At 55.1% G+C, this 14,112-nt stretch overlaps 1 protein-coding gene across 3 annotated transcripts; it reads right to left on the minus strand.

Annotated features, from left to right (window-relative positions):
- Positions 1-509: 509 nt before the first annotated feature.
- On the minus strand, positions 510-11,832 carry LSM14B (LSM family member 14B). Of its 3 annotated transcripts, XM_087445040.1 has the most exons (10): positions 11,617-11,830; positions 9,463-9,626; positions 8,162-8,297; positions 7,230-7,346; positions 4,725-4,892; positions 4,433-4,510; positions 4,058-4,219; positions 3,540-3,690; positions 2,397-2,582; positions 510-1,701 (listed from the first exon to the last, which is right to left on the minus strand). In XM_087445040.1, the coding sequence occupies exons 1-9, from the start codon at positions 11,741-11,743 to the stop codon at positions 2,411-2,413; spliced, it is 1,275 nt and encodes a 424-aa protein (XP_087301166.1). In that variant the 5' UTR covers positions 11,744-11,830; the 3' UTR covers positions 510-1,701; positions 2,397-2,410. The 3 variants fall into 3 exon arrangements, with proteins under 3 accessions (XP_087301166.1, XP_087301167.1, XP_087301168.1); XM_087445041.1 differs by lacking the exon at positions 4,433-4,510 and having other exon boundaries at positions 11,617-11,832; XM_087445042.1 differs by lacking the exon at positions 7,230-7,346 and having other exon boundaries at positions 11,617-11,827.
- Positions 11,833-14,112: the final 2,280 nt, after the last annotated feature.

The raw sequence follows: 14,112 nt of genomic DNA on the forward strand, positions 1-14,112 counted from the left end.
CAAAAAGAAGATTGGCAACAGATGTTAGCTCACTAACAGGCCAGTCTTCCTGCCAAAAAAAAGTCACCCGGACATCCATTACAGTGAAATGGGACACTTCAAGTCTGAAAGCAGCCAGGTCTTTGCTTTCCCGCATGGTCCAGGGATCCAGCCCTGTAACGGTCTAAGGGACTGAGAACATGGAAGTTCTGGGGAACTTGGAGGCTGCAGTAAGGCAGCAAAGGGGGCCACTTCTTAAGCAGGTTTACCTGTGAACTGAGTTTTTAAAACTAGTTTGTGTCCAAAGTGTCTGGAGAGCGGTGCCACTCATCCCAGGAGGGTGGCCCACAGTAAACTCAGGCCTGGCTCACTGCCCTTTACCCAGACCAACTGGGTCAGTCTCGCTCAAGAGCACCAGATGTTCCCCCAAATCCTACCAGCCCCTGCCTTCAGATGGGCATGTTAGATGTGATGTGATTTGGGCAGGAGAATCAACAGGACTATTTACTTCCAGAGCAGAGAAAAAAGTCTTAAAGGTTTGCATGTTTATTTATAATTACAATTTACCTTACTCCAACAGAGCAGCCCCATTGCCATGTTCTAATTCTTAGCCATTAAGTCCTACAAAAATAAACCCAAGCTTTTACAGTAACTTAATCAATACAGAACTAAGACCTTTATAGCTGTTTATAGGGGTTTAGTTACCAAGGTGCTTATGTTCAACACAATGCCCTGTCAATCAGAGGGACGCATGCTTATACTAAAGGTCTGACCTAGTTACTCATGCAACCAATTTATATTCCCCACCCTCCCTCCACCCACCTGTAAAACAAAAACACAGAACTATTTACAAGTGAGAGGAAATATGCTCTCGGTCAACCGACCTTGCAAAAAAGACTGGCTCATTTCCAAGTGGATGAGACACCGAACAGTGTTCGGCCAGAGTCCAACACTGACTGGCCAGGGTCAGGAGCTGGCAGGGACAGGGCAGAAAGGACAGGGAGGCCACAGGGGAGCTTGTCCTGAGCTTGGACCCCCAACCCCAATTCCTACGGCAGTCAGGCTCCAAGTGACAGCTCCTAGCTCACGTTCAGGGCCTCCTCCCATGCCTCCAGGTGTCCCCCGACCCCACCAGCCCCAACCTTGACCTTGCCACTCTGGACGTCATGGTTGTCTGGTTTGCTTATACAACATGATCTGTGGGACACCCCACGTTCGCTGCCCTAGCCCCACCCGTCCCCACACACCACCGTGCTGGTGGTGGCCCTGCCTGGCTCCTGAGACCCCACCTGTGGCAGTGGGGGTGCCAGGCCAGCAGCACAACAGGCCAGTTGGGTTACAGAGATGCGCTTGGCTGCCGCATTTGCCAAATGAGATTTGGTTCCACTTTAAAAGTCAAAGCTGTCAAAAAAAAGTCACAAAGTGAGGATCAAGCTTTCGCTCTAGAAACCTTTCTGCAAAATACCAAAACCTTGGAGTTAGGCTGTGCGCAACTACAGAGGAAAGATAGGCCAAGATACCTCAAAGAGGTTACCCATGAAGACTTCCCCCAAAACAAGTGTTTCTAACTCAGACCAGGTCCAAGTTCTCTTAGGTCCAGAACAGTAGTAGTAGTATGGGATTTTCCAAACTCAGCAAACAGAGTGACCAACGTCTCCCCCAGAAGTGCAGCGATTTCCAGTGTCCTCAGACACAGCTTCGTCTGGCTGCTTCAGCAGGAGCCTGCAAGAAGAGGACACGACACCACGTGAACGCGTTCCGCACGTTTCCTTAGGCAGCTACCCAGCGTAAGCCAGGCACGGCGGCGTGTGAGCAGAACAGGAACAGCTGAACCTCTTCCCCACCCCCAAGCCAGGCCAGGGCTCCCCACCACCTTCCCATCATAACCCACAGCGAAAATCGTTTTCGTTCACGGTGGGGACAGGGAGAGGCAACTCCAGGTCCCACTCACCTGGCTGGGAGCGGGTCAGCACCCGGCACACGCATAACCCATTCCCTGCCAGACCCTGGGGGGCACGCAAGTCACCTGAGGCCTCGTTAAAAATGCAGACTCTGACTGGGCTGGGCCGAGACCCTGACTTGCAACAGTCCCTCACTTGCTGACCACACCCAAGTAGCAAGCACCCAGCCCTCCTGCACCTGGAACCTCACTTTGACAACCCTAGGGCCTGGGCCCCTCTCCACAGATTCGGGGTCAGTTGGCCTGGGTTGGGTCCAGGTCCCGCGGTCCCTGAGAGGCGCCTGGTGATTCAGAGGGTCAAGGTCCTTGGTTTGGGCTTGATGCCTCATGGCTTCTCCTCCTGGAGGCCAGAGCCAGCCGCTGCCTGGCTCCTAACTCTCTTCCTGGAGAGGCTTCCTACCTGGTGCTCCTGTCCCCATGCCCTCCCGCCAGAGGATCTAAAAGCTTCCCCACTCACCTGCAACTGCATCCTCACACCCTGCCAGTCCCAGCTCTGTGGGAAGTTGGGTTGCGACGGGTTGTACCATTGCCCCTGCCCCCTCGAAATCCACCCCGGAAACTACGGCCACGAAGAAACCTTCCCGACACGCCAAAGGTCTCCGTGTTGAGCTTCCTCTCTTCAGCCCATGTGGTCCGCCTGGAACTGAACCACAGACAAGGTGCATGAGACCGACTGCAGCAAGCACCAACTTGCAGCTTTCTGAGCCAGGCCTCAGCCTCCTACAGCCCAGGAGGGAAGATGGACAGGTGACTGGTTACTGTGTTACTGGAGCCATTAGAGGGGGTGACCCAGTCAGGACCCTGGGGCCTGAGACCCAACACTGCAGATACGCCCAACCACATTTCCAACCAGGTGTGCTTGTCACCAGACTGGGCTGCTCAGTATACAACTCTCATGCCTTCGTCACCTACGGTGACACATGACACTAGTGTGCTACAAAGGAAGCCCTCACCGCTCGCTAGGCCCAGGGCCCACACAGGCTCCAAGACCTGGCAGATCACGGACGCCCCCAGACAAGTTTCTACTAGACGAGGAGGGGATTGGGCTAGATGGAGTGGGGTCCCCGAGAACATGATGCCTATGCTTTGGGGTGGTGGAGACACAACACCCACACTCCACACAGCCCAGCAGCCTTCCTGCTACCCAAATATGCTGCCAACACCCACTCTTCTATCTCCATTGGGGACCCCGGTGTCCAACTGTGTGTCTGGCCAAGGAAGGTGGTGCAGAACTGAACGCTCACGTAGTCACCAGCTGAGGAGGGCGGTGCCGAACTCAGCCTTAATGGGGAAGGCAGCAGTGGAGCAAAGAGCAAAGTAGTTGCTGGACCTTGGTCAGACCCCTATGTCCCTGTGATGGCCGGAGCTTCCCACGCCACCACTTACCGCTGGCACCACCAGAACTGATGTACCCATTATGCAAATATCTGAGTAGGAGCCTAAGAGATGTGCCCTGAACTTAAGATGTGGGCTTGGTCTTCCAGAGAGCAGGCCCCAGTCCCAGAGTTCTGAGGCAGAGTGAGCATCCTCCTGCCAGCTCATCTAGGCTCCACCGGGCCCCTCAGCCCAGCCCCCGAGCCCAACTCCCTGGCCCCCTGACCTGGTCTTGAGTTCAGAGGAGATATTGTCAAAAAAGGACTTGGATTTGTCATAGTAGCAGTTGGGCCCCAGGTGGTCTTCCTCAGCAGGGGCCTCGTCACTGTGGGTCACCACCGCCGGGTCCTTCTCTTCCCCTTTCTCAGCTCTGTCATCTGCACAGAGAAGCAGCACACATTGTTCGCCGGGATGCAAACAAAGAGCGCTTCCTATTAGGGTGGGCCCGGCAGCCATCCTCAGGCCTTGCTGGAACGCTCCCGGGAGTGCTCTGTGCTAAGTGGAAATCTCTTCTAACTCCTACTGCTTGTCCTGTCACTCCTGGGGCACAGTCTGCTACCTGTTCCACGAGCACTGTCTTCACATCACCCCCAGCCACCTCGTTTCCGTCATTCCTTAGACAGCACAGTTTCCACACTGGCCACCACCCCACGCCGCGCCCCCAATAGGCTCCAGCTGTCTTTTCTTGCCCCATTCTATGGATACTCCTTGGGGGGGAGCGCAATTTTCACAAACAACTCACACCTTTAAAATTCAGTTTCTTCTTAAATTCTTTGTCCAGCTCCTCTCGGTTGAACTGGGCATTTGCACTCTCAAAATCAAAGTCGCCCTCAAACTTGATTGTGTTTTCCTTGACATTAGTCGGGCGGCTTTGCCCTCTGGAGCGATTCCTCGTGCGTCTATTCCCTGTGAACAGGGAGGATGGCCACGGCTGGTAAGCCACCAACCCAATGTGACTTAGTGAGAAACAGACGAAGAAGAGAAGACAGAGCACAGAGAAGCAGCCACTGAGCCCCAGCACCCCTGAAACCATCACCCAGGGAGAAGCAGGCCGGAGCAGTAAGCAGAGCACCCCTGGGCACTTCATGGCCCCAGAACTCAAGTGGCAACAGCTGTTACCTGATCTCCTCCTCTGGGGTCTTCTGTTCTCGTCGTTCACCTGCCCTGGAGCTTGCACAGCTGCCGGCTGAACTACATCTAAGGCGCAAAAGGGAAGAGTGAGGCAAGCGCCTGCAAAGCAGAACCCAGCGGCGGAAGCAGGGCGGCACCACCACAGGGACATGCAGCAAGGTCCTGCCCCGCAGAAGCACATGGGGTTGGAGGGGTGGTTAATTAGAAAAAGAATCCCAGGAAGCAGTGTGCCACTTTTGAGAACATGGAGCCAACTCCAGGGGACTGAGTGTGTAAGTACCGCTGGCTGTCTTGCTGCTTGGCTGGGCCGGCCGCCCGTTCAGCTGCATCCCCGTGGTGCCCTTGCCGGGTAACAGCTTTTTGGCGTTCAAGTTATCAAGAGAACCAGTCTGGACAGCCTGCTCCACCATGGGGCTCTTGCCGACTGGGACGGTTGGAAAACCAGCTCCTGAGGTGGGGAGAGGAAGAGGGTTTAAAAACAGAGAAAAAGAGAAAGCCTTCACCCCTCCAGATACTTCTCTTCTGGGTGGCATGTCAGGCAGGAGAGGAAGGCAACTACCTAGAGAGGGTCTACACACCCAGGCAAAGCCCCCCACACAGGGCCATGCCCTCTGCGACTAGCCCAGGCAGCAACAAGGCCAGCTCAGGGAGCCCTGAGCCCCAGGGTCCCCGACTTAGGGAACCCCAAGGAGGGAAAAACACCCCGCCACAAATCAGCACCTCATGGGTGGTCTAGAAATGGCTTTCTGAAACCCACAGAGGCTCTAACCCCGAAGTGGCTCAATGGTCCGAAGTGCTGGTGAATTCATGGCTTGAGAATTTGTTTCGTTCTGGTACTTGGTGGACAAGAACCATCCCACTCAGGGATCTTCCAGAAAATGCAGTGGTCAGTCTTCAAAGTTAAATTCTAGAACACTGTCATTTTTGCTTAAGGCGTAATAAAACCAAAAAGGATGAAGTAATAAGAGCTGACTACAGAGAAATAGCCTGCACACCTCTCAAGAGTAAAAGCTCATCATAAAGAAAGGAAGGGCTCCCAGGCTGCCCCTGGGAACGGGGCTGTGCTGAAGTCTGTTCCTACAACACTGCATGCTCAGCCCTGAGTGAGGAGATGAACGCTCAGAAACTGGGCCTCAGTGGAGGTCCCAGCCCACAAGATGGTCCTCCGAAGCAGGAAGAGAAAGAGGGCTATGCCATACGCATCAGTCCCTATCCTCCCTCTCCTCTCCCTGGATCTGGGGTGCTGTTTAAACAGGGCAATTTGGGATGTGGTGGAGGTGCACAGAAGTCCGAGACAGAAAAAGTGAGCCCCAACCATGGGGTAACGGTCAGAAGGGCAGCCCAACACAAGTGAAGATGGGCTGGTTCACCTTTTCCACATGGGACAGAAACCGGAGAAACCACTGTGAAAAAGTCCTTGTAATCAGATCGAAAGTACTCCCAGGGCCGACTGGCACGGCCTTGCACACCAGTACTTGCCAGTGTCCTCTATGATGGGCATTGACCTAGACCACTTTCTCTGGCCCATCACTTCACTCAGCATGGCCTTCCCTGAGCGAAACACAACTCCCAACTGCTTCCTGCTCACACTGTAACTGGATGCAGCAAGAATCTTGGGCTCATCTTGCTTTTTATAAAACCAGACCAGTTACAACAATCTTGCCCTATGAGCAATTTTATGTAAATAGTCCTAAGAATGATGATCTAGTGTAATTTTTAAGTGGGGAAAACACGTTACTACTTCTACAACTCGGAAACACTGGCGTCCATGCAGGATTCAGAAAGCAACACATGCAACGTAGCAGCCTGACAGTAGTTGTGGCCATAACGAAAGCCCCAGGTGCCACCTTGGACGAGTCTCTGCAATGCTGAGGGCGGAGCACACAGCGCTCTACCTCAGTAATGCACGTGCATTCCCGACCTCTGGTGAAGAACGACACGCAAGGTCAAGAAACCCCACAGGTGCAGCCGCCTGGCAGAGAGGGTTGGTGCACCAGCATTAACAAGCCAGTCATCAGCCACACTGTTCACCTGGTCAACAGCTCGGGCTAGTCACCCAATTTTAAAGGGGCTTCATTTTATGAAGACACCTGAGGCCTCCGACTCTGAACGCCCTGGATGGGTGAGGAATGTGCTGCAGGGATCTCACAGCAGCACGTGAGTTACTTAGGGGTGCTGCCTTGCAGTCTTACACAGCAATCCAGAACACATTTAAGACCAGCAGAAACCACAGGGAAACAGCTTTCTGTGCAGACAGGGTTCCCATATGTGGTGATCTCAATATAGGTCAGAACAGACCGTGGACCCAGGGAGAGTAAGCAAAGCACCGTGCTGGTTTTTCCTAATCCCGCCTTTCAACTGTGGGAGTTAATAAGTCAGGACTATGTGCTTAACACAAAGCAGCAGCTTAACTGATCCAGGAGCTGCCTTTTTTTCTTTTGTGAGGAAGACCGGCTCTGAGCTAACATCTATTGCCAGTCCTCCTCTTTTTTTCCCCAAAGCCCCAGTAGATAGTTGTATGTCACAGTTGCACATCCTTCTAGCTGCTGTATGTGGGACGCGGCCTCAGCGTGGCCAGAGAAGCGGTGTGTCGGTGCGCGCCCGGGATCCAAACCCGGGCCACCAGTAGCGGAGCGCGCGCACCTAACCGCTAAGCCACAGGGCCGGCCCCCCATGGGCTTCTTAAATTATGAGCTACAGCTACTGTCATTCTGGTCTACTGGTTTACCCCCTCGCTCTTAGGATGGCTTGCAAGACAGCATGCAGTTCTCCAAACTGCTGTTACCCTTGGAAGTGAGCTGATGTGGCTCTGAGGACATGTCAAGCTCTGAGACAGGTTGTGGAGATGGAGAAGAGCTAGGGCTGGAAGCTGCGGCTGAGGCTGGAGGGCTTACCAACTTCTCTAAAAGAAGATAAAGGAGAAAAGAGCAAAAAAGAAAAGTACACAAATAAGTAATGAGAAACTTATCTTGTGTCTAGCAAGCTTGGAAAGAGCCAAGCAATCTCCTGTAGAACACTTTGCTCACACAAACCTATTCTAGAAACACAGGGAGCCAGGCTGAGATGGGCACCACCACAGTAGGAGCAGCAATCAAGACAACCTGATTTTTAGAAGTGACCCACAGCACCGGTCCAGGGCCTGATCACAGCCCACTGCTAGAGCGTAAGCAAGGTGGTGATGCCTGCCAACTCCACAATTTGAACACATCGCAGAGCTGCGGCCAGGGCCAGGTAGACTCTTGCTCTAACACATGGAGAACAGAATCTTATGCCAGGGTTAGTCAACTTTGGGGGAAACTTAATTTTTGAGCAAGGCATTGACAGTAGAATGGTAAAGGATATAACAGGTAGATGTTGTATTTAACTTTTACATTTATAGGCTTACAAATGTGCAAAGAGAACTCATCTGTAATTACACATATCAGTTATTTCTTCTTTGAAGCAGATACACCACAACTTCCACTCAGACCCAGGCTGACATTGCAAATGAATTTTGATTTGATTCATCTGTTCCAAAACTCGGACTGTTGCCTTTTTCACTCCCAATGAAGTAGTTACTCAATGTTCTAACTAGTTAAAATTGCACTGAGTGAGGTACTAAGTGTGTGCTACAACCTAAACATGACAAGACCACAGTGTCCCCACCACCAGGGTCTGTGGCCCCGCTTCTCGGGGATCACAGCACAGGCAGTTTACCAGATAGAAACAGTTACTCACCTAGACCCAAGGAAGCGGCGTACTGCTGGCTAAGCAGGGAGCTGGCGGCCAACTGACTGTAGGGTGGCATCCCTCTGAAGGGGCTGTAAGGCACGTGTGGCTGGAAGGAGGAGGCTGAGCCCGAGCCCAGGGAAGACTGAGCAATGAAACACACAGGTGAGAGTAGCGCAAAGCCCTCCTGTCACCCTGCCTGGAAAGCACTGTTCACACGGGGAAAGGCAGCGGATCTTTCAGTCTGCATTCCTGGAGGCTTGGGTGGCGCTGAGGGGGCTAAGCTTCCAGGACAGTCTAAGGGAGCTCAAAGCTGCCTTTTCCACATTTCAATCCCAGCTCCACCTGTCCAGGTAATTCGAACGAATTTCTCTTAACTCAATTAACCCCGGTAACAGCTCCCCACTACCTGCCATCAGACAGTCTAACTAGGCTCTGTAAGAGGACAGAAATGCCATCCTCAATTTGGCCCCAATCCGCAGGAGCCTAGCTGTGTGGCTGGGGAACTATTTACAGTTCCCCAGAGAACCATCTTCTCTCTGGCCCTGTGCTCCCAAAAAGCCTCTTTGTCCCTCAAGGCCTGGCTCAGGTACTTTCCTCTTCTGAATCCCTGAGGACCCTCCCTCCAAACCTTTCAGAATTCTCGCCCGGGGCTTCTCCACGTGCCCCCAGAATCCACTGTGCATGCTCCTACCTTCCAGGGAGTGCGCTCAGTCCCAGAGCTTCCTGCAGTATGAACCCCAGAGGAGCCAGGAAACATTTAGATTCACAAGTCAAGAAAATATTAACCTGGGCTCCTTGGTAATCCTGAGCAATATATGCCATAACATAGCAGGCAGGTATGTGGCGTAAGACTTGCAAATTGGGTGTTCCACAACGCTGGAATTTAACATCTGGACAGTGTTGAGAGCAAGTCCTGCCGTCCCTACCGGCATCTTATGCCACTCACACCATGCCAGTGGGGCTTTACGCTTATGCAACCAGAAAGTAAGGACAAACACGATTCCTCAAGCACCCCAGGTCCAGGCAAGACTACAAGCACCCACCCCCTTCTCTCTCTCTCTCTCTCTCTCTCTCTGTCTCACACACACACACACACACTCAGCGAGTCTCGCTACAGCACACCCTACTGCACGCTGCAAAAGTTATGGAGCACAGGAACACCAACAGCCTAGACAAAAATTAAACCGCTTTTCATTAGAAGGCTATTCCTCGAGTTGAGCACTCTGGCCAAACAGATGACACCAAGTTCCATTTGGAAACAGCATCTCTTAGAAACAGTGCCCACAGAAGCAGAGCAACGCACTTACTTGAACAATGGCAGGATCCTGAGGGAGTGCGTGCTGAGCTTTTGGAGGTTCACACACAGTAATATCTTTGATATCACTTCCCCGGAAAATGATGTATTCATAAATTTCCTCTCTTGGGGGGGCAGGCCTATCGGTGGGACGGTCTTCAGTACCAAAGGACCTCACTTAGGAGTTGAGAAAAGGAAGCGTTAAGTTGTCATCCTCAGCCAAGTGCATTCAATCAATCCTCTCGCACCGCTGCTCCCAAGCCTTCCACAAGACAGGAGGCCCCTGCCCTGGGCGCCATCCACAGCACAGCGCCCAGTTTCCACATTTCAACAACTACTTCACCTCTGATTTTCTAAAGATTTTATTTATTCATTTTTTTCCCCCCAAAGCCCCAGTAGATAGTTGTATGTCATAGGTTCACATCCTGCTAGTTGCTGTACGTGGGACTCGGCCTCGGGTTGGACGGAGAAGTGGTGCCTTGGGGCGTGCCTGGGAAAGGCGTGCCTGGGATCCGAACCCGGGCCGCCAGCATCAGAGCACGCGCACTTAACCGCCGAGCCACGGAGCCGGCCCTTCACCTCTGATTTTCAATGGACAATACCTACAAGACCCCAGTTGGCAAAGCTTCAAAAAGTTCTAGGTCACAAAGACAACAAGGGCCAACTTCAGAGCGTGCCAGTCTCATGAAGCTCAGTGTTCTCAAGTGCGAACACAGAAGGCCTGGCGCTCTCAGCAAAACAAGGTCTGCTCTGCAGAACCCCCTATTCACATCCGACTTGACAGATTAAAGAGCCTGACAGCTGCTTTAGGACTGAAACCTCACCAAACATCACCCCTGGAGAGTCTGTTTTCTTAGGAAAGAAGCCAATAGGTTAAGAATGTTATCTCCACCCTTCTATCCACAACCAGCCTGGGAGGAGCCGTTACAGAAAAAATGGGAGAAGAGGCCCCAGAACTTGGACCCACACCACCAGCTTCTGTGTCTACCCGAGGAACTGCTTGGAGTATTAACCCCTATCGGCAGGGTTCAAGGAGCCCAACCAAGTCTCTCCTTCTTAGGTCTCTGGGGGCAGAGCTGGGCTTAAAGCAACCTCTACCTAATCTGAGCACAACTCCTGCTAAGGACCAGGGACTACTCTGGGCCTCAGTTCCTCCAAGTGGGATCTAAATCCCAATGTAGTCAAGCGCCAAGAGTACAAGTGAACACCCAACCTTATAATACTGAACTATGTCCGGGAGCAATGCAGTCTATCTGAGAACTTGAGCTTTAAAAGGAGATATTCCCAGAATTTGGAATGACTGTGTCCTGAAGGCCTGGGGCTCCGGCCTAAGGAGCGTGTGAGCAGTGCTTTGACACTTAAAGGCCTAGCACGGCGTCTCCACCCTAACCAGACCCATCAAACAAACAGGGTTTCTGCAGACCTAGCTGCACTGAGCACTTATTTCTAAGAGGCAAGGGAAGGACACTCGCCATCTTCCTGGAGAATGAAGACAAAGAAACCTTGGGGCCACCTCCCGCCTCGACGGGCTCAGAAAAGACTCTGGACTCGTCCAGAGCCGGGATACAGCCACTTCCCTGTAAGCCTCTCGGAGGCTTCAACGCGGTACCAGCGCCTACAGGGAGGGTCTATCACAAAAGGGTAAAGCCACAGACCGAACATCTGGCTCCGGGCAGGAAAGCACTTTAAACAGGGGCACCTAGCTGCCGCCCGATGCTCCTACCCTAGCAGGAGGTTCCATTAAGACGTGGTATTTATTCAGGCTCAAGGCCCCAGCTGCTTAATAGGTTCCAGAAGGGTTGCAGGAGTCGTGTTTTCTCACCCCCAGCCTCTGGGGAGGCCCCGGGCAGACCCCGGCCCCCGCCCCGCCCCTCCCCCGCAGGGACCGGGTTCTCGGCGCCAGCTGCCCCCTCCGCCCCTTGGAGCAACACCGAGCCCCCACCTGCAGAGGTGGGCTCCGCCGCGGGAGCTGGGCCCGCCCCCACCTCCCCACCCCAACCCCGGCTGGGCGGGCCGGCCGCGCACAATAACGCCGCCGCCGGGGCCGGGGGGACCATTGTGCGGGCTGGGCCCGGGGGCGCCCCGAGGAGGGCCGGGGCGGGGGCCGGCGGGGCGCCCCGGGAGGCGGGGCTGTTGGCGGGCGGGCCGGGGCGGTTGGGGCCGCTACCTTTGGCGAGCGCCACCGTGGAGTTGTCCGTGTCGATGGTGTAGAGGATGCCCTCGTAGCGGATCTGCGCCTTCGAGATGAGGCTGATCTTGCTGCCCAGGTACGGGGTGCCCGAGGAGCCGCTCATGGCGGCGGCCGCCCGCCGGGCCTGGCCCGCTCGCCTCCGCGCGATGGCCTCACCGCCCGCTCCGCCGCCTCGGCGCCTCCTCGCCGCCCCAGGGCCTGCGCGGAGACCTGCGAGCGAGCGGCGGCGCGCGGCCGGGGGCTCTGAGGGGAGCGCGGGGGAGGAGGGGCCGCAGCAGCCACATCCGGGGCCTCGCGCCGCCACGCCCCGCCCCCGCACCGCTCGCTGCCCATTGGCTCGCTGCGCCGGCCTCCCTTTAAATATGGCCGCACCGCCTGCCTGGGGGCGGGCCCGCGCTCCGCGCCTGCGCAGGGAGCGCAGCCGGCCGGGGCGGACTTTCCCCGGCTCTCCGCCCCACCTTCTCGGCCGGCTCCCGGCGGGCCCCGCGCGCGGTGGGAGCACGAGACCAGGCGGGCGGGCCTGGGGGAGGGGTGGGAATCGGGCGGGGCCAGAAAACAGGGGGGCGGGGCGAGCCAGGCCCCGCCCGCTGCGCGTGCCGGCCACGCCCCAGACCCCGGCTCCCTGAGCTTGTGGACGCCGTCCCCTGGCCTCAGTTTCACCTCTGCAGAAGCGTGCAGGGACAACTTTCCCCGCCCTGGGCTGGAAAGCCGCCCTGCCGGGTTGCGCCCCGACCCTCCTCTTCCCCAGCACCGGCGGTCTGGGGTCCGTGCTCGCAGGGCGAAGGCGGGGGCCGGGAGGTCCTTGCCCCGGGGGACAAAGGAGGGGGGCCGGAGTCCCTGCCCCAGGGGACGAAGGTGGGGGCCGCCCTCCGGGCGTGGGGCGCAGTAGTAGCCGCGAGTAACGAGCCCTTCCGGCGCGTCAGCCACTAAATATAACGTGCTGAGCGCATCTTCTCCTTTAATCCCGCCCCTCCCCCAAACCTGCGGTGGCGTTCCATGTCCCTTAAAATAAATCCCACCCCGCCACGAGGGCCTCAAAGCCGGGTCTGACCTGGCCTGCCTGCCGCCTTGCCCGGAGGCCTCGCTGTGAAGTGGAGGAAGGGGCCGGCCCCTCTCCCCTTCGCTTCGACCCTGTTCTTCCCTGCGCAGCGCTTAGCTCCAGTAGTGATTCTGTGTGCGCCTGTGTGCTCCCTTTTTGTCTGTCTCTCTCTCGACTGTGCACATCAGATCAGGGACCAGTACTGGGTCCTGAAAAAAACTTAGTGGGTGGGGACCAGCATTTTATGAAAAATGAAACAATTAGATGGAAAATATCAGCGTTCCACGCAGTGAGAGTGAGTGTTGCTCTGTGAAGCGTTTATTTCTCTTTCGTATATATTTACATGGACACTTGGTCAATATGTGAAATGTATTTCTGACCGTGAGTGCCAGACAAAAAAGTGCAAGTCCCTGCAGAGAACAACTTACCCACCCTGGAAGATAGGCGTCCTGGCTCCCCACTTTACAGAGGAGGAAACTGAGACCCAGCACAGGAAAATCCCCCACAGGCAAGTTGCAGGCTCTTGCCCTTTGTGAAACCCCCTGGTCCCACCAGCACCTGGCAACATCCAGTAAGAGAACAGTAATGGGTTTGAGAAAAAGGAGAGACGAAGCAGAAGAGAAGAGGGAAAAGCCTTCAGACTTTATCTGCCAAGATTTACCTGTACGTTCCAGAATTGCTGCTTGGCTCCTGGAAAATTGCACTGGTGAGGAGAACAGGTATAGCACAGCCACACAGTTAGCCCAGCCCCAGTAAGAGAGATCTCTGGAGATGGGGCATCTTGCCCCTGGAAGTGAAATGGGGCTCTCCTTTAGCACAGCACACCTTCCCCAGGAGTGCACCTGTCTGGAGTAGGTGCTGCTCTAGGTCTCCTGAGCACCTCAGCACCTCAGTGGTCCCCCTGCACAGCTGAGGTCTTCCTTCCTCCGACTTTCCAGGTCCAGAACATGACTTCCTAAAGGTCACAGATTCTGTGCCTCCACCCCCTGGTTTCTGCGCCACAAGACTTTGTATGTGTTGTGGATGGGGATGCATTCTTCACTAATAGGAGCTGATTCTGTCTTGGAAAGGGGAGCTGATCCTGAGCTGCAGGATCAGGGTGGGGTGCAGTTCCCAGAGACATCCAAGAGCCCGCCAGCCTCCTGGGTGTGCATCTGGGTGCTTCCCTGAGGACATCAGCCACGGTGCAAATGCCCAGGCAGGGCAAAGGCTAAAAATACCCACAGTGCACAGGTCCAGGAATGCTGGCCCTGCCATTCATTCCTTGGTGTCCCGCTTGAAGTGGAGGGCACTTGCAAAAGGTCTGAGAAGGGGAGTGATTGTGTGGGACCTAAACTTGACCCAGGAGTCCATTGGTGTGCTTTGTTTTCCAGGCTGGGGCACACCCATCCAGCAGCTCACTAAACAGCACTTCACAGTGCCCACCCACTCCG

The sequence above is a fragment of the Ceratotherium simum genome, chromosome 21 (genome assembly GCF_057802395.1).
Source record: "Ceratotherium simum simum isolate JZ-2026a chromosome 21, ASM5780239v1, whole genome shotgun sequence".
NCBI classification, from domain to species: Eukaryota; Metazoa; Chordata; class Mammalia; order Perissodactyla; family Rhinocerotidae; genus Ceratotherium; species Ceratotherium simum.